Source organism: Andrena cerasifolii, chromosome 5 (genome assembly GCF_050908995.1).
Source record: "Andrena cerasifolii isolate SP2316 chromosome 5, iyAndCera1_principal, whole genome shotgun sequence".
NCBI lineage: Eukaryota > Metazoa > Arthropoda > Insecta > Hymenoptera > Andrenidae > Andrena > Andrena cerasifolii.
This window is the reverse complement of record NC_135122.1, coordinates 9,995,362-10,015,832: the sequence shown is the minus strand read 5'-3', so window position 1 is coordinate 10,015,832 and position 20,471 is coordinate 9,995,362. Positions and strand designations below refer to the sequence as shown.

Genomic DNA, 20,471 nt, shown 5'->3' with positions numbered 1-20,471 from the left:
CAAAACCTGCATATTGCATCGGTGTTATCAGAAGGTTCACGAGGAGTTTCGATGTTTGAAATATCAGATGATGAGTTTTGGGGCTCATTACCCGGGGGCCATATTACCTTCCATTATACGGGGGGCCGATATATCAACACGCATAGGGTAGATGTTCCAATTACCGTACTTTGACGCCGACTTGTTCATGAAGGAATTAATTACTGACTTTTATTACTTTAATTTTGCTTCGTGAAACTTTATATTGGTGTTTTGAACTTTTCTCTTTAATAAGGCATTTTGGGGGATTGAAAATGTTAACGTTTCATATTTTTTTAATTGAAATAAAAATCCATGTTTTTGTCCCAATTACCGTGCCCTGAAAAATGCGGTGTTCCTATTGCCGTGCCCCCAATTACCGTGCCCTTTTTTGAATAGCGTTCCCGCGGTTAGGTTATATCTTTCAACTTTGAACTGTTCAAAACATTTTTTTGTCCTACGAGAGGTGCTTTTAAAAAAGAGGTGTTATTAAAAATTTAAAAATAAATTAAAACCGACTTCAAAAAAATAAAAAACCGCTAAATTGTAAAAAATAATTTTGTTCCTTATTCCGTCATAAAGAAAATTAGAGTCGTAGATTAAATAAGGAACAAAATTATTTTTTACATTTTAGCTTATTCTTATTTTTTTTTTAAATTTTTATCATGACATTTGAAGGATGGTGAAGGGGCATTTCACTGAGAAACGCAGAATTCGTTAGAAAAATAATTGGACAAATGGCCGTGGAATGGCGTTTCGTACAGCTTTGAAGTGTCGCGATTAATTGACCGTATAAACGTTGTTCATGGATGACTGAGGATCTCAGCTTACCTGTAAGAGGGTAGGGCGTGTTCGTGCTGGTTAATCGAGCTCGATATCACTTTGCGACCATGCAAACGATGCGTAGCGTACACGCCGTTATGTATGTGTGTACGTACTTGTATGTACAGCATAGCTGGCTCGCGAAGATAGTGTTACGGTCAATATTTCACCGCAACAGCTCTCCGAGCGTGCATAATTTCATTTTTAATCCGCCAGCCGTACGAAAAGAAGAAATCGAGCTACCGTGGTTTACTTAGCGCCAGAGCGCGCGATCGAAGAGCTGCTTCACCCGTCCCGTTCTCTTACCTTCCCCAAGATTTACGTAGAGTATCGTAGAGCATGGCATCGACCGTGCACGCGCCGCGCCCGTATGTGTCTACCTACGTACACTCGTATCGTCGATACCAGCTGTGCTTCGAGTAACGTTTACATTTACACGCTATTCCACGAGCGAAATCCTTGCCGTGGCCATCGCGCTCGTCAAGGATCGCCCAATGTTTCTATCTCGATTGACCCCCGAGTTCTAAATGGGCCACCGAAGGATGACCGATCACGCGACTCACATTCGACTCGCTACAGGAAAATACATCGAAAGCGAAGCGATGTATAGTCCGGCAAAGCGGAAAAAGCGCCTGCCGTCTCGATAAAACAGAAGAGTCGATTTCCCCTTTGCGCCCCGTTCAATAATAGCACGATACGCTGACGTACTCGATAATATCGCCCAAACAAAACGTAACACGAGAAGGGATGACAAATATTTTCAATAGCGAGCGATATAAAGTACTTTTCGAACAAAACCTATTTAAACGACATTCGAATGTACACGGTACGATAAGTCCGTATCTCTCGGAGATGAAATTCCGTGCGCACACATACCTATAGCTACCATGGGAGATTGATATCGTTCGCGTAAACGAAACGGAGTCAATTTTAGTCCACACAGCCGGGACGTTTTCTTCCGCGAGGGAAGCAAGGGGGGCCTGCAATATTTGTCACGGGTACTGGCTGATTCCAGTGAATTTACATCGTCGGCGCATCAGCTGAAAACCGATAATGTCGGTGGTTAACGGATTCAGATACGCTTTCCCGCCAACCCCCTCCTAAGCGAGCCTCCAAAAAGGCAATAACGTCATTACGAGCAGCGGCGGGGAAATGGCCCGTAAATGTTCAGATATCAGCCACCCGCTCCTTTCTTCCTCCCGGTCCTTTTTTCATCTTGGTCGCACTGGAGCCGTAGAGACAGACTTGTCCCGTTCCAATGGACCCTAACCAGCGTCCTATCGCAAGATAATGATCGCCTCCCCTTTACGCTTCGCTGTTTGCCCGCGAACCCCAACCTCTCCTTCTTTCCTTCGTTCCTTCGCTCGATATTTCGGATAAGCTATCTTTATTAGCGAGTACTGCTCGGAGAAAAATGCTACCCCACGCAAAGGGTCTACCCCTCCGTACGCCCGGCCCCTGGTACGCCTACGAATCCGAAATCCGCGCGAAATTATGCGAACAATTTAGGAAGTTAATTCGATTCCGATCTCCACTTGTGTTCCTCTGGAGCGAGCGTCGAGACTCGAGATAACTGTGAGTGGATCGAGGATCGCGGTGATTGCAACTTTTAGCCAGGATGACGGGCTTGATTTAGAGAACAAGTTACGCGAAACGTGCTCCCGGATCGCTGTGGTAAATCACAGGTTAATTAAGCCGCGCGTTATACAAATCGTAGTAATAAACATCAATTATATCTGCGGCCGCGATCACCGCGGGCACCGGCACATTGAACTGCGCGTTCGGTAGCCCGATATTAGCCAATTTATAAGTGTAATCATCCGTGGACGTAGTTTGCACGCGACACGAGTCAAATGCGCTCCCAGAATGTTAATTGAAACGAAATTTTTTACGAACGATCGACGCACGACCAATGGTGTACCGCGAGCGGCAGTCTAGCCACACGCGTTCAACTTTTATTACGCCTGTGTGCACCGAGGAAACATTTTTCAATGGAAGCACGGCAACGTAAATATAAAGAAGCTAAACTAATTTGTCTGTCCCCGTACCCCTCTGCTCCCATACAACGACGACCTCTTGCGTTCGAGCAACGATATTCCATGAATACTGAGCACCTGAGCTTCCACGTCAAGTACCGGTGCATATGCATCGGCTTAAATTCAACGGGCGCGGGCGTATGCATATCCTCGGTTCGAGCCTGTTCAGCTCTTTTCTTAAACGTTTTCCAACCGAGCCTCTGGATAACGCGCGGTTGGCTGAATCATCGTGAAAATTGATTTAAAACTTTCCCCCATTGATTTATGCAGCGGAAACGCCTCGCCACGAGACGAGATGGCGCATTCTGCGGGTAATGGGGCAGTACGTAGGACAATTTTCGATCCACGCTGAAGGTATCAAATTAAATTACAACAGCTGTCGGAGAAAAGCAGCTCGCAAACGAATATCCGACGCGCACAGTCTTCGAATGCCGTTCGATATTCCCGGGTTTCCTTACTAGGGATTACATCCACCTCTTTTTACATCTGCCAACGCATAAAACAGCGTATAAAACACGCCGAGTTTCCTATTCGATACACGGAGGAGACGACGCGTGGTGCGCGCGTATATCTTACATGTATGTACAATAAATTTATACACGACACGTGTGCACATGTATCCGGGAGGTAACAACTTGTAGCTTGCGGATTTCATTTTTTATTTATGGGGTAAAGTTTACGACAAGCTTTCTGTCAGCGGGGACGAACGATTCCTAGTGGCAGAGTTGCATGGATCGTCTACGCGAAGTTAACCCGATTTCTTGTTCACCTCCTCTCTGTTTGCTCCTCCTTGCCGCCAAAGCGTTGGCTGAATTGGCCCATCGAGTAGACGTGGAGTAAAACTTTACGGAGTCAATGATAAAAGGGACCGACTGCGAATAATTATTCAAGGGAGGATTCTAAAATCGAACGGCCACGAACGTATCGCGTAAAAGAATGGTGAAGAAAAAGTCTAGCGATCGAACGCGCGTGATATCGGAGAGCGAAGAACGAAAATCAAATCCATGCAGCGCGTTTTCGGCTGCCTCACTCTCTCTCTCTCTCTCTCCCTCTCTCTGTCGACCTTTCACAGGTACCTATAGAAAGGTTAAGGCGAGGTGGTAATGGTGATTTACGGCACGAGGAAATTCAATTACCTGCCACTTTAAGATAATAATGAGAAGATGGCGCGAGTAATTAGTAGCGACGCGTTCATGAGCTCTTGGATCACGAATCTGGAAAGCGTTGAGCCGTGGAAGAGAAGAGATTTCGAGTCCGGCCACTCCTTTATTTTCCGCTACCGCCTGGCACGAAAAACTCTTTCAACGAGTTTTCAACTATCGTAGTCCGAGATTCAAAGTCCGCGGAACGGTTGAACGGCGAGCACGTAGCTTGCCAGCGACTGCTTTACTTACAGGCAATCACATCACACTTTACGAAATGGCAGATGAAATGGACTCGGCCTGTTGTAGCAATAAGCATCCAGGGAAATGAACACGACAAACAGCATCGGTACCGCTGCACACAGGGTTACGAATAAAACAGAGTGTGTACCTACCCAGAGCAGGTACCTACCTACTCATGCATCGCCGTATCACGTAAACATCCACTGCAACTATTTTACTGTTATTCCCCCGTTTTTTTTTTAAATAAACATTCCAATGAACCGTGCGAATGCCCGAGAAGGGGATGCAACGGTTTTGAGAATCAAAAGGGGCGGCGTAAAAGGTACACGCACTTACGTTGTACCTATACACTTTGAAGATCGTGGAAAGAAATGAGCACGACCGCAACCTTATCGCGGAACGATAACGGGCAGCTGGGCTACTCACGATTTCGCGCTAAGGCAACTGCCAGTTTATAGTATTGCCGATCGGGTAGGGAGTTGAAAAAAAATTTGGGGCGACTGTTGCGCGAATTTGGCCGGATGCCATCAGCAACGACAACCAACGTTACGCTCGCTCATGCGAAAGTGTTAATAAAATCTGGAATTCTAAACGGATCGTTAGTTTGTCCCCGCCTCGGCGACGTCGCTGTGCATACTGTGACCTTTCGCCCGGACGTCCGAGTTTCGTCGGCAAATTATAACGACCAGCTCGCGATAATACTCTGCTACGATTCCAAGCACCTCAACTTTCCCCCTACCGTTCGAGCACCTCTAAAAGAGCTATCCTTTCTCTCCCCTCGAGAAAAATCCACCACTCTTTCGCCGGAGTTTTCTTATATTATCGTGGCTTTCCTCTCGAACACAAGAAACGAAGTAATAACGACGCCAGCGTTGCCGCGGAAAAATTGTTCAATTAAATTGGTGGACAGAGCGGTCTCGTTCGCTTCTCTTGGGTCCGCAGTCACGGCTCGGCTTCTTCAAAGTGTTAAGAACTTTCAGAGAAGGGGTAAGGTGAAGGGGTCGAGGAAGAAATAAAAAGAAAAGATGACCGGGGGTGCCGGGCCGCCGCGCCGGGCCACTGGGAGGACGGAACAAAGCCTGTACCTGTACACGTATCTATGTACAATGTGCGTTTGTAGGTGCGCGCGGCAGCCAATCGATTATGTATTAAATAAACTAAGAAGCGAAGATAAGGAAGCGTCCCGGTCCCCGATTGTCGACGATGCAAACGGGTGGATCAAACTGTTTTAAATTCCGTTTTACTCGAAATCAATTCAACTGCTTCGATCACCCTCGTGCACCCGATGATGCTCGCGGAAAGCGGGGAACAGGAGGGTCATTTATAGAACGGACAAAAGGATTGCCCGTTTGAAAACTGGAGGAGCATCCCGCCGACATTGATTCACTGCACAGGATGTATTTAAACCTTCCGCGCTTCTACGTTATTGCGCTTGACTGTGGCCTGTAAAAGAAGCAATCGATTTCACCGAGAGCGATAGGAACGCACGAACGGAGTGATTAATACGGGATCTTTCCGATAAGGTGTTTACTTTCGTCGGCTGAAACTAAAGTAGTGCTTAGACTTCTAGACGCTCGCCTCGCGATACCGTATGTCGGGCGAAAAACCGGAACCGCTTCTGAGAAGCGCATGGAATAATATTTCTGTAATCTATCTGGTGTATTATTACACGCCCTCGGTGGAATACTATTATTACCACACCGTATCGATTATCACGACCGCAAAAGACCGTCCCCGTTAACGTCGGTTCGAACGCGATCACTGAACGAGCACACTTTTTCCTCCACCTCGTTCAAACTATCGTTAACGTCGCTCAACAATTAGGTACCCGTAATGTATTCGGAACATGCCAATATCGGCCGTTTCTGCGCCGCCATAGAACCCCCTTATTATCGCTAAAAGCGCCGCGTAACGATGTAAAACCTACCTATGTATCGGGAGGAAGTAGAAAATTCCACTGAACCGTCACAAAAGCGGATGCGACTGTTGTCGCTCTCGTTCTCGTTAAACGCGAACGCCGGTGCATTCAACGCACTCGACCGAACAATCGCGCCGCTATTTCTGCAGGCTTGCCAGTGGTTGCGCGATGGAAAACGATGGTGCCGTACGAAATTCTCAAAATCTTTCCTTCCGCTTCTGAATCGCATCCGCGAAACGACTTACCACCGATACGTTTCAACGAGAAGATAGCGCAAACTCACTTGTACAGATTCCTTCGTCCACCTCCCGAGTGTTGGGCAGCAAATTTTTGATCACGCATTGCAAACCGACGGCGCAACTGCCGGAGAAGCCGAATGGACCGCCGCACGGCTCTCCCTCGACGCGAGCGCACACCTTGCAGCATCTGAAAATCATACGAGACACTTATTTCCACTGCTTCTATTATTTCTACTACTCGGTTTACGATCTACGCGCTACCGAGTTGATGAAATATTTACTGTCTCTAATTTAAATTATTAATTTAAATTCTAAGTAAAAATGCTTAGATTTTTGTATGGGACGAGAAGACCCTATAGAATTTTATAATTTATGTTCAATTAAAATATTTATATAAATATAAATTATTTTGTGCGTGCACCGTTAGCCGCGGAACGGAGTCGTGTGAATTCGTGAAATCGCATTAAAAAAAAAAAACAAACACGAGACCCCGTCGCGTATCATATTCCTCGCCGTTATGAAAACGAGCTGAAACGTAATAAAGCCACTGAAAGCAAACGACATTCAGCTCGGTTTATACGGGTCGTGGAAAGTCTCGCGACTATCCGAAGATAATGCTTACGGAGATGAAGCAACCGAAACAGAGAGGCAGCAAGTAGAAGAAAAAAAAAAGGGAAGCAGGACTCGAAGAGAACCAGCCGCGCATCGTTGAGAAAATTTCCGACAGCGACGAGCAATTTTATTACTCCGTCTCGCCGCGGGATCGAGGACAATCAATCCTTTTATATTACTTTTCTCCCCCGTTTTATCCGTGAAACAATCTTTCTCTGCAACACACGCGACCCCGGACACAGATCTGCCCCTCTCGTCGTTTAACCAACTATTTACCAAAAATTACCAATTACCTTTACCGAGTGCGCGAAACAATTTTGCTAGCAATTATACAACTTGGACTCCACGTGCATGTAGCTAGAGTGCGCTGCGGGCGCAATGTACTTGCATACATATTTCGAATACATAGGGTAGATGTACCGTTTGTGGCCACTGCACTGTTTTTGGCCATGTGCTTAATTATCTGATTTTGAAATTGCTTGCGGATCATTATTATGTGGAGAATTTCACACGATAAATATTTTGTTTAGTATACCGCCAGAAATATAAGGTTACATTTTATTGCTTGCACGGGAAAATATTATATTTTTGTTTAGAAGTGGCCAAAACTGGTACAATATCTCGAAGTGGCCACAAATGGTGCATCCACCCTAGTTGCTCCTAATCCGAATACCACGAAACAGCGGATTGGGAACGGCGTTGCGTGCTAAACATTTCCCAATAAATTCCCAATACAGCAGGAATTGTACAGTTTCGTTTCCTATTTCTCGTCCTACATGTTTCTACATGGCGCATCATCGTCGTTCCCGTCTCTCGGAGAGACCCGTGGCCTCCGCGCTGCAGATTGCTATCGGCGGAGAATTTTCAATTGTGCGCGTTTCCGCAGCTGATTGAATTCAACGGAGATCGTGCAGCAGTATGTTTGCGAAGATGCGCGCGGAGGAAGAAAGGGGGGGGGAAAGAATTTTTACCATGCAACTTCTCCCCCACCACTAACAATTAGCGACGTCTTTGGAGGGCTGAACCGGGGGCTCGCGTGTTTGTCGGATAATGCAACTCGTAACGCGAGACAGGCTTTTCCGAGCCGAAGCTCAGAGACGGCCTGGGAGAAACGATGCACCGCAAAGCTCAAAGCTTTCAGCGCTTTCACGCGATTACACGAGACCGTTAGGCGGCCCGCGACTAAATTACTCGTTGCATCGGGACAGAAGTGCTTGAACTATTCTGGCCGCGAGTGTTCGGGACACGCGAGAAAAGAACCGCGAGGCATCGCGGCAACTGAGCCGTCGAGATCCAAGCAAGCGCTTGAGAGGGACGAGAAGTATCTCGGTACATAAATGTTAGTGACAACGCAGTATGGGTTTCTCCTCAGATTCCAAATGCACACGGAATACTAATTATTGTCCAGTGAGAAAGTGTAATTGGAGCCGGAAAGATACAGGCAGTGAGTCGTGAAATCGTGAAATGGCGTTGCTCGCAATCGATGGAGCAAAGGATCGAGGATCGCGGAGAATCAGAATGAAGGGGGAGAAATAAAACGGAAGTGGTTCGTCGTAGGTTCGCTCTACTAACAGCGTGCTACGATCTACGATGCTATCGAAATACGAGGTCGGATGTAGCAGAACGCGCGAAGGGCCCGAGCTCTCTGTCGAAGGGGAGGATTCAACATTCGACGGTCGTAAAATGTTTACCCTACGCGAAATCCGCGAGCGGCACTCTGCTCTTCGAGATAACTCGTCTACTATGCTCGCTATCCTCTATCTACGCGAGCTCCAGTGGAACAATCGACCGACTTCGCTCTCCCCGCAGGAGAGTTTCCAGTAATTTTATTCTTTGTCGCGATAAACGTTAGGTACACCTATTCAATTCCAGAACGTCCTCTGCTTCTGTCGGGCTATCTCGCCCGTTTTCAATCTTTCCCTCGGTTCCGCGGCAATTCGGTAATCCTCGTGTTTCGGAAGGAGCATACCCTTGGGCCTTGGTGAATCTAATCACGCAAATACCAATCCGCCCCGTCGAACCGGCAAAATATGTACATACGTCAACTACGCACTGGCTCGATCCACTCGTTTCATTATCGCAGCTAGGCTAATTAATTACCCGGCTGCTTTATTATTGCTAACTGCAAAATATGTTAAAAATCGACGAGAATAACGAATGAGTGGATCCCATGCGCGAGCGAGCAACGGCATAAAATTTCGACGTAGGATGCTTTTGTTCGTTCCTGATTCCAACTGAACGTACACGCCTCGGTTTATCATGCCCTATTTTTCATCGGCACACCACTAATACCACAAGGAAATTCGCCGGCGGCTTTCGAACAAAGGACGCGCGCTGCGCTACCAGAGAACGGAATTCTTTTTTTTTTTTCTTCTCCGTGAAAGAGGACGGGAGTCCTTATTGTACCGCAAACTTTAATCGCCCGCGACTCCTCAAAATGATTACGGCGGCACAAGGGCGAACGTTGGACTTTCTGAAAGGGAGCCAAGAATCCATTTATGAAAAGTCGCCTCTGGCCGAACACAGCTCCGGTAACTAAAACCGTTTCAATCACCTCGAAACACAAACATCGTTCCGATCGCGGTTACATTAAGAGTCCAATATTACAGACCCCTCTTTGCAGTTGTCGAGCCCAAGCGCACTGCTTTGTCGCTGCAACGTTGAGCCTTAGCGATGCGACAAATGGGTAAACAATTTCTCATTCGATTCGCGATCGAGCTTGTACGCGCGATATGTACCTACGTCGTTCCCGCGCATCGTTGCAAGCAACGACGTCAAGGCGAGGGGTAGGTATATCGGTGCGGACGGAATCCCCGCGATGGTCCAAATCCAACGATGCCTCTAATCGAATTGAGGTACAAAGTGACTGCGAGAACACACCTTCTGGAGAATTTAAAAGGTCAAGGAGCACTATTCGAGGAGCATTCGAGGGTCATTGGAGCGCCACGGGCCGGGTTAACGCATACACAGGGGTAATCTACGAGCCGGGGCGATCCTAGACCCAACGGATGTACAATCGCATTCTCACCAGAGACTAGTTGCGAGTATTCGCCGGCAAAATGATATTACTGTACAGTGTCCGAAGTTTGTTGCATCCCTCGCCTCTACGTCCGCATTATTCAATAGAGTCGTCGCATTATCGCGCGTTTGTTACCGTAAAGTGTGAGTTTATAACTGATTTGGAGGGTGCGAGGTGTGCACGCGTGCAATGAAATGGTTCGAAGGAAGTTCAGCGAGTGAATACGTTTCGCGAGGGTGGAATCTAGAGCGAAGAGTTGTGTCGTTAATAAACGTCAACTACCCTGATCGAAAAGTAATTAACGCGGCGGTTATTAAAACTACCTTGCAGGCGGGGTAGGTAACCGATGCGACGGGCTCGTCCCCGCGAGAAGTAATTTTCCGGAACATGGGTTTTGCCAGAGAAAAGAGAAACTGGCGCAGCTTACCTACAGGGGTCCCAGGTGAGGCCTCCGGGGCAATCCTCGTCCGTGAGAATGTCACACTCCAGAGGCGAGCACACACAGGAAAGAGCCCTCGCGACCGCGACCGAGAGTACCACGATGCCCCCCAGCAACAGCAACGAGGCCCTCATTTTTATCCTCCCTTTCGATTTTTACCTCCTTCTTCCTTCTAGTCCTTTGCCTTGCCCGCCACCCTCGAGAACCACCCACCAACGGAACGCTCAGTTCATCGCGGACCGACACGCTCGCACTATTATCCAACTATCCACCTCGACGTCGATTCACCACCTGTACACTGCGACACGTGTTCTACCGCTCGCCAGCACGCGATCCAACTGCGATCCGATCTACGCTCCGAGGGGACGCGATCCTCCCTTCGCGAACTCGGCCTTGCTTCTGTTGCGTCGCTGTGCCCTCACGCAACGAGCGAAACAAACCCCCACGGCCTGCCGGTGAAACCGTCAACACCGACATTAATTGTCCATCCTCGCGTCCTTGAGGCTCGCGCGCGATCGCGGACGCGGAGAATATTCGCGTAACGTGCCACGTTTATCCGAAACGTAACGCGAGCCGAAATTTGACCGTCGCGTCCCGTCGACCGGAAAAACAAACAAGACAGGCGAACGGGCAACGAAATCCGAGCGGCCCTCGATAATTTACCCGGTCGCTTTCGGAATCAATCGCATGCGGCCCCGACCGCTGGGAAACGATCGAACCGAGCCCGACTATCGATAACGAAATATCGTCGCGCGATCAATCAATCACGCGACGATCAGCAACTACGGTGGTGCTCCTACCGTTGATGCGTCGCGTTAGAAAAGATCGCGGAGTCTCGTTGCAGTGGCGGTTAAATGATTATACAAGGATCAGCCGCGTAAGTGGAGGGCAGAGCCGCAGTGCCGCATACATGTTACGCGCTGCAACGTGCTCGAATTCCGAGGAATCGTATTAAACCGCGAGTGTACTTTTAACGCACGGTGTGCACGGTGTGCTGTGTATGTACCTACTGCGTGCGCGTCAGCAGATACCGCCGCGTGTTCTCGTGGCTATATTTCCCGACGGATGCATCCACGGTAACAAGAATCGCGACGTCCATACATTATGAAAACACCGCGCGCACTACACCAGCCCGATGAAATATTCGCCGCGGTTGTCTGTGCCGTTGTCTCGCTCCCCGATTGCTCGATGCTCGACTTTTACCGTGGCTTCTTTCGCGGAGCAACGGTATCGCGTGGGTATTCTTTGGAAGGAGTCGCGTGCCGATCGAGTCAAACGATCGATAGGATGGATCCTACGAGTCTTTGTCGCTGTTCCATCGAAATCGTCTGTCGGGGGTTTGAAGAGCGCCGAGGACCGAGACGCAACTGCAGCGGCGAGACAGTACGTAATTTCGCTCGGTCGTTTGCCAACTGCGAAGGGCAGCAAAGGAGAGCCAAGGACACCGAAGGACGAGTTCGACGACAAAGGGGTTATTGCGCTCGATTTACGTGTTAAAAGTAAAGGGTATCCGGAAGGGAAGAGATATGATTACAAGAATGTTCGTAGCGTAGGATCGCATAGTAGTCCCGACGAAAGCGCGGTTGTTTCCTCGATTTTTCCGCCCCCTCACGCTAGCTGTAACATCGTGCGGAGCTAGCCGACGCGACGCTACCGAACCTTTCCCGACCCCGATAACTACACGATGCGCTCAATGTTCAAGATGAACGTGCACTAGCTGACGCTCAGCGTCTACGGCGCGACGTCGGCCGCCTCGACGCTCCGCGTCGGCGCTCTGACGCGCCGCGGCGCCTGCCTACGTTCTTCTACCGTCAACGGCGTCAATCCTTTCTTTACCCGCCTGTATGATCCCTGTGCAGAATCAACCGTATAACTCCTTCAGCCTAATTATGTATACTCCTTGTCCGCGATCGAAATATTCTCCGCGTTGTTTCATTACTTGCTGCGACGTGATACTATCATAAGTATAGTGGTTATTGTTGAAAGTTTCGTGAGGCTATAGCATCATCGGTGACTGATGCCTGATCTTTCGGATGATACTTGTGAACACACTTTTCCCTCGATATTATTGTGTCTTTCAATTACTGCAATTTACGATCATGGATTACCCAAGATAAATATCATTTAGAACACTCTATCGGCAACAGAAACGAGCAAGAAGAATGAGCCGTGAATTAAATGCTCGAGGCGAATAAATATTAATCGCGCGCGCCATCTGTGCTTTCGTGTAAACGGTAACCGTTGCCGTGACCACAGTCGAGGTATAGGATAGACCTATCAACCAATGCATTTTTCTGTCCCGGTTTTGGGGGGTCCTATAACCCAATTAATATTTTAGTGTCGCATGCAACGTTACCGGTGAAGTCTCGAAACGGATTGTAACGCTAAGCATAGCGTAGCAAAAGCCTACCTTCTATGTCAAACTCTCTCACTTTAAAGAAATCACACGTGTACAAGTACGCACACACCTTTCAGCATTTCAACACATTTCAGAATAGTTGCTGAGTTGGACGCTGTTTATGAGCAGATGTCACTATATTCAGACCTCAAATTATGGGTCGGTAACACAGTTTGGGTGGCGACAAGAACATCCATAAGGTGATAGGTCTATCCTATACCTCGTCTGTGCCGAGACAAATGTAAAATGTACTGACGCTACTTCGAAATGAACGAAATTATCGACTCGCTTTGATAGATACAAAGCTCCGTTCAAAAAAAGCAGGTGTAAAGTTTAACGGCAACTAATATCTCGTTGGTGAGCTAGCAGCAGTTACCAGCGTCCTTGTATATGTATGTGTTACACCCACTACCTCTGACAAATGTATCTGACATCTCTCTCGCCAATGGCGCTTACCCTTTCTCACAATGTTCGTCTGCGGAGGACCATTTTTCTTTCCAAAATGTTACAAACTGTAATTTCCCCCTAACGCAACGTCAACCGCGAATGGATGTACTACGTTTTGCGTTTCGCAGCGACAACATGGAAACTTCAATCTTCACGAATCCCTAAACTAACATATCGAACGAAAGCATTCGCTATTGATACAAGGGGAATACAATTATATTCCCTTCTAACCTGGATGTATGTAACAGACATCCGAATGTCCATTTCGCAAAAGCGTATTAAATTTAGATACGTATGCTTTAAAACTGTAAACGTAACAAGTCCTCTAATAGTTTCCGCTTCCTTTCCGTTAGCAAGTTTCAACGTGTCTCGCTATTGCGCGATGTGTGCACGGATATACATTCCAAATTGCATTAAATGTGCGCAAAAGCGTGTACGTACCATATACTACTGCTACAGAGTGAAAATAATCCAACATTTGGCACAAACAAACCACATTTTTTAATTTTACGCACTTCACTTTTCGGCTAACGTACGATCGCAAAATCCGTGATGCGAAACTAGCAATGGCGGGAATTTGTGACAGTAGTGCCAACTTAACTTCTTTCGAGTCCCTAGTATACGTTCGTTAATCGTTATTAGGAATTCGCGATGGATCGACCAATCAGCAATGGGCTACACACGTTTTTATCAATTTTACGAACGGATTTTCAACTTGATTGAAAAAAGCGCGCACAGTGGTGATGTTAGTCAATGCTTTCAACGTTGTATTTAAGGTTACGTGCCGATATTTCTTTGTAATATAAGCTTAATAGCTGATAATAAAACCGAAATGCTGTATGCATTAGAATTTAAAATATTGTAACCGTCTCGTGAGAGATTTGTAATGATCTACAAAAACCGGCGTTGAAAATGGAAGTACCTGCTGTAGAAACCTTACCGTAAGTGAATGCTACGTTTTATGTTACTATAATGATAACGACTGTTATCCTCTAAATTATTTGGAATACAGATACTGTAAGGAATTATGGTTTCTGATATCGGACACGGTATGTCGGTGCGAGAAACAACTTGTCGAAGATGAAATTAAAAAAGAAACGAAACTTCTGAAGGAGGGTCTCCTGTATTTCAAGCCATACGCAGAAGCCTCGCTTCTCAACATCCCCAAGAATGATCCTTCCCCTAGGATGTACGAATTGATTAGCAAACTCGCCCCTCTTCTGGTACGTAGTACTAACAAATACCACCGAATCTCCTTTCTTCGAGTACCATCGAGACTGATTAGCTCGCCGATTCTTTCAGAATTTGGATGCTACGATCACGTGGGATCTGGTTTGTAATTTTATAAAATACGAATACCGCAATTGCACAGAGACTTTCGCATCTCAGCTGATAGATTTCACTTCGACGAAAGCATTGATCGATGATATTTGGAATTTTTATTATTCCGAGAGAATGACCCTAATAAAGTGCCTTAAACTTATGGTCGAATATAAAGATAAGGAGCATCGTTATCAAAAGGAATTTGCGCAGTTTTTCGACGATGTATTATTCGGCACATTGCTGGAATCTATTAGAAAGCAGATAGAGATGTTGAAGACTGTGAATCCCCCCGTACGATCGCAACTATGCACAGAAGAGTACTTGCATAGGTTGTACAATAGTAGTCTTATCGAGATGAGAGAGCTACTTCATATACTAACAGTTATTATTCACGATATACATATCGCGGATACAGAGTTTATGAAACTGTACGAGAGCGTCGGGGTGAGTACTGTGCCAAAGGAATAAGTTTAATTGATTCGTATCGTTAGTTAATAGCGTTTAATCATTCTGCAGGGAGAGCCTAGGCGATTGGCAAGCACAAAGAGTCACGAGGATAAGAAAGCAATTGCCAGGAAAATCAGAGACATACAGTATAGCCAAGCAGCCCTGTTTTTAGTAGCGTTAGACGTCCGAAAGCAGTAAGTTGCTCGTGCCGTTACCTTGTACAGTTCGTGGTTTCAAGGATAAAGGCAGGTTTCTTTTACAGCACCGACATGGAATATTGGGTACAGAGCGTGAGAAACAGTATGCAAGAAACTTTCGAGCAAAAGTGCGTCCGTGATAATTTCCCTCAAGACAGTCCATTATTTTTATCGTGGATGCTGGCAAATTACGCTATCGATCCTGAAAACATCGACACGCTCAACCGATCCAGACCATTCGGTATTAAAGCTATACAGCTTAATGTTTTCTATTATTTGCAAGACTTGATGAATAGCGAGATGATCAGCGAAAAGACTCATTACGCCGAAGTCGTACACAGTAGCGTGTACAATCTGCTCACCTTGGTATGCGCCTTCGTCGACGAAGAGAAGTTGAGCGCACTGAAAGGTATTTTCGATGCCGTCGCCGCTACAATTCAGTTTCCTGAAACAGCAGCGCGATTTTGGGAAGAGCGCGACGATGGCTTGTGGTTGATCTACAAGTTCGCCGCTGAACAGTTTCCATACGTATTTGAGTCATTAACGAAGATCGCGATTGGACTGGCGAATGCGTCGGGAACGAGTGCCGAAAAGGTCGCAGCAGAGCTGGATAATCTACAGTCGTTGACGCTAGAAGTGTCGCGACAACGGGACACCAATAAGCCGTTGAAACCGTACGAACAAGAATGTATAATTCACAAAAATTCATATACGATATCGGCGGATTGTTTTCGCGAGAATATACGGATACTGTCCAGCGAACGCGAAGTGGTAATATATCGGCAGAAAGCAAGCTATTGGGATGCTTTACATCACAAGATGGAACAGCTTTTCTCTCAAGCAGGCGGCAGAATTACGAATATCAACGAGATGAGCAAAAACTTACCCGAGAACGTGTCGCAAGGCTTGAAACTATTGAAGACGCTAATTAAATACATAGGGATACCGCAAAGTATGGTTATCCCAACGGAACTAAGTTTCGAAATCATCAACAGGTTTTCCTATCCAGTATTACCCGAGGAAAAGATGTACATATACAAAATAGTTGCAGCATGCATCAGCATCTCGTCCGAACTGGTGCTCGAGTATCCTGAAGAAATTCTGTCGCGAATGCGCGCGGGTGTTTATCCAAGGTTTAACAACCGGTACCAGAAGCCATTGGATTTCGCGGAAGCAGTTTCCTTCGACGGTGGAATAATCGCTTCCTGGTTGTCCGCCATAGAGACGATCGCTCACTCTTATCCAATTTTAAATGCATATCTGGACATCTTATCTAAATATTTAATCAGAAAATACAACGAGGAAGCGCTGTATACGGTAGAAATACCCGGAATGGTGTTCCTACTGCAAGGAGTTTTGCCAAAATTGGACTCCTGGTACTTCGATTCGGACGCGGAAAGAACCGATCTGTGGTTGAAAAGTATGTTTTGCCTTCACAGGGCTCTCGAGTCTAGTCTGCCGAAGGAAGACATACGCAATGAATTACAGCTCGTGGTTGCGTACAGTTTACTGTACTTGGAACCAAGACACGCACTGCTCAAGTTAATCCGCACCGGTGAACGTACTTTGCATAATAAAATGATGGCAGAGACAGATTGGATTCGCGGGAAAGGATTCAAGGCAATCAAAAGTGTACAGTTGGCTTTATCCGTAGTGAATAGATTACTGATATTCAGAAAATCGCTGGGTCTAGGAGATAGATCTCCGCTGGAAACTGCCCTATACTCGTCGCCTCGTGTGCCAAACGGTCTACTGATAGTACCTACGATCGTGAATTACCTCTATGTTTGGTTCAGTCCACCTTTACAAGCGATGGCCGTTAGACTGTTGAAAAAGTTTGCAGAGGGATCCTCCATGTCCCTGCTTGTTTGCATGGGTATGGACGGTACAGCTATACGAGAAACCTTTGCGTCTCGCAGAGGACTGATGTCGCCAACTTGCGTCGCGGATGTTAAAGTGGCCATTCTCGAATTGGTCGCGGTTTGTCTCGAGAAGCAGCCTGGCTTGACGGAAGCCCTCTTCAACATCGTTCACCCAGCAGAATGCAACCGAATCTTCCCTCGTTCGGTCGAGGAATTTTTCACCGAAGGATGCAGGCAGTTCCTGGTGAAATACCTAAATCGAATTTACGAGAAAGAGAGCATCGTGTGCGACAAGCTATACAATAGCACGATGGCATTGCTACGAGCAATGTGGTATCACAGAAACGAAATTCTTGTAAATTTCTTTCGAAAACGAGAGAAATTCTGGACTCATCTGTTCGCCCCGCTTTTCAGAGAACTGGTGCCAGGCGCGAAAGGCTACTCTCACCTTTTGGACATAATTACCTTAGAGCTGTTCAAGAGTTCCGTCCTGGAGGAGGATTTTTCTATAAATTTGAGAAAACTCCTGGACAAGTCGAAGGATTACTGGAAGAAGCTGGCGATATACGTGCTGAACGACGTGCACGCCAACAGTGAAGAGTTGAACGACTACGAAAAGCACGATCCCACTATCGTAGATTCGCTTTACGAGACCAACTTGGAATCCTGGTACAACTTTATAGTCACGCTGACGGATGAAAGAATCGCGTCCAAGTATCCTGTGAACGTGTTACAAGCGCAACTAATAACGCAGCGTTCACTGGAGTCGCTGCTGGAACGAGTGAAACAATCCCACGACTTATCTAGCCGAAAAGTCACCATGTTGCTAGCTTCGTTGTCGCTTCGATGCATTACCTCGTGGAAGCAGATGTGCGTCGACGACTCTAGAATTTTCAAGTCCGGGTTAACACAATTGATGCAGGAGATCGCACAGGCTTATCGGAATTACGGCAAGTCGTTGCGTCAGACATTGATTTCGTTGCTCCTCGGCTGCGTGCAGTGTGTGAAAAGTACGCTGCGCGAAGACGCGGCGAGTCTCGAATATCTTCTGGCGCATTCCTGTACCATTGCCGCCAGCGAGTTGGAAGAGTTGAAGGAAGCCGCTGTTCAGTTCGAGAGGCGAAAACAACAGCAGCCTATCGAGCGGGTAGTAGACGAGAAGGGAACGATTGGCACCGTGACCGTGCAGAAGACCGTCGACGAGAGGAACGCGGAAACACTTCGGGGAATTCGGGAGAGCTTACCAGCCACCCTGGCCGTTTGCATGGTCACGCAGCTTCTACGCTCCTATGTGGAACGAAGCTCGCTCTCTAAGCATCAGCGGAAGTCGGGTTGCATTCAACTTCGACAAATGATACCTGAACTGATGGCCTGCATCGGCATCACTTTGCAGAAATATCCGTATTTACGCTTTAGCACCTCCGCCCTTAACTTGCTCAACTTAATCATTCGTTCGCCGTACTCTCTGCACCCGATCAGCGAGAACGACATCGCGAAATTGTGGCTCAGCTTGATTCCGCCGGCCGACATTGGAAACAGCATGCTGGATTCGTTGTACGATGATTGTGGGAACGGGAAGTGGCGATGCCAGGATTGGTGGCCGCTCTACACCCTTGGCCTCGAGTTCGTGATAGGGCTCGTCACCAGAGAAACGTCTACCGTCTACGTAAAGTCCACCATAATGTTTCTCAACTCCCACGAATACCAACTTATGGTCGCGTCGACTCTGCTGAGGCATACCGCTGACCTTCTGGCCGCCGATCTGGTACAATCTCTCGTCGCTCTTATTCACATCATGGCCACGCAACCGTGCATCTGGAACTCGATACAACCGAACATTTGCGAGACATTGATAAAGTGCTTGTACCTGGCGTACGACAATACCGTCAACTTACTGTTACGGCCACGAATTCTCAAGTTTATTATCGACGGTATTAGCGTGGAGAGTGCTGAAGAGCTAGAATCTTGCGACAAACGGTGTCCGAGCGGTGAACTGAAATTGCTGGTCAACAAACTGATCGTGATAAACACCACTTGCGCCCTCAGTTTCCTTCACTTCTCGCCGAGATTGAACACCCTTGTGGACACTATATACACGCAGGATTTCTGGTACACCCCGATGGTGGAAATGAATTTCGGGCCTCCTCAGATGAGCATGTGCTCCGGCCCACGGTTGACTTACGGCACCATCATCAGTTCAACACAATTATTCACGCAAGCCCTGCACTCCCGACATCAACCTGTCAGCTCTTTGTCCGCATCTTTCGCCGGGCAGCCCGATAAAGCGGACTCCGCCAAGAAGGAGTGGGAGCACGCTACGCCGGAAGATCGTCGAATGCATACGAGCAAAGATCTGAGGAGGATCATCCACGCTGCTTCCGTTTCGGCTTCGAGATCATCCTCCAACGTAGGAGGAGAATTTCTGGGATACGTGAGTGGCCTGGACGTGACCGTGCCGTTACTGAGTAGTCCAAGGCTCGTGAGGAGGCCGTACGATCCTCTTATTTGCGAAAATACGATTCTCTCGAGAGCGACAGCCTTGACGAGCGGTAGACACGTGACGAAAGGAGGTAGCGGGGCGGTCGCTGGGAGCAGCAGCAGCCCCGTCGTCGCCAAATATCAGAAATTTAGCGATCCATGGTTCGAATCCATGGACGAAAATAATACGCGGTTGGCGCTTGAAATTAATCTGGTGCTGATACTCTGTCAAGCCTTGGAGGGAGTGAGGAGTCCAAGGATCGCTCTTCGAGACCGCCAGCTAATAGCCCGCGAAACGGTCACGGAATTAGGTGTTTTCTTCGATTTCCTCGAGCATCGAGGTACACCTGATAACTGGCCAGTCGAAGGATCCTTGATCAACGCTGACGCTAAAAGCGTAAGAACGATCGAACAACAGGTGGATCCAAGTCAAAATATCTTACCCGCAAGACTAAAGGAAACTGAAAGAGAGAGACTGGAGGAGAACGTTTTCACTAGCGGTACGTTCACTACCAGCATTAGTAGCGTACAATTTTTGCCGTTGATGGGCAAGTTACTGAAAACCATTGTTGAGTCGCTGGATTTAACACAGTATCGATAGCGACGAAGTAAACAAAAATAAACACAGGAACCTCGGTAGTGTACAAAAAAAAAATAGATTTAACAATTATTTAGTGTATGTCGGAATTCATAATAAAGTGATGATTTTTATTATAATGTTCCGTCATCGATAAAATAATGAATCCACGATGCGCGAACGTGGAACTTGAAACTTGCTTTAGCTTTGCCTATCGTTTTCAAAGTCACCTGACGCATGGTGCATCCTCGACG

General features: G+C 47.2%; 2 protein-coding genes across 8 annotated transcripts in view; one reads left to right on the top strand and one right to left on the bottom strand.

The window, feature by feature from the left end:
• Cmpy (crimpy) overlaps positions 1-12,207 on the bottom strand; it is a 142,830-nt gene extending 130,623 nt beyond the window's left edge. For 2 of the 7 annotated variants that reach the window (XR_013085292.1, XM_076811895.1), the window contains exons 1-3: positions 11,495-12,207; positions 10,477-10,937; positions 6,463-6,605 (exon numbers count right to left, since the gene is read on the bottom strand). Coding sequence is in view for 6 of the 7 variants with exons in the window: in XM_076811895.1 (XP_076668010.1) it covers positions 6,463-6,605; positions 10,477-10,622 (289 nt within the window). In the remaining variant the exon portion in view is untranslated. The remainder of the gene's footprint in view (positions 1-6,462; positions 6,606-10,476; positions 10,938-11,494) is intronic. The other 5 variants (XM_076811896.1, XM_076811897.1, XM_076811898.1 and 2 more) reach the window with 5 other exon arrangements.
• Positions 12,208-14,047: 1,840 nt separating this feature from the next.
• Positions 14,048-20,357, top strand: Nup188 (nuclear pore complex protein Nup188). Its single transcript, XM_076811890.1, has 5 exons — positions 14,048-14,274; positions 14,346-14,556; positions 14,636-15,100; positions 15,173-15,297; positions 15,366-20,357. Exons 1-5 carry the CDS (start codon positions 14,246-14,248, stop codon positions 20,239-20,241), a joined length of 5,706 nt encoding a protein of 1,901 aa, XP_076668005.1. The 5' UTR covers positions 14,048-14,245; the 3' UTR covers positions 20,242-20,357.
• Positions 20,358-20,471: the final 114 nt, after the last annotated feature.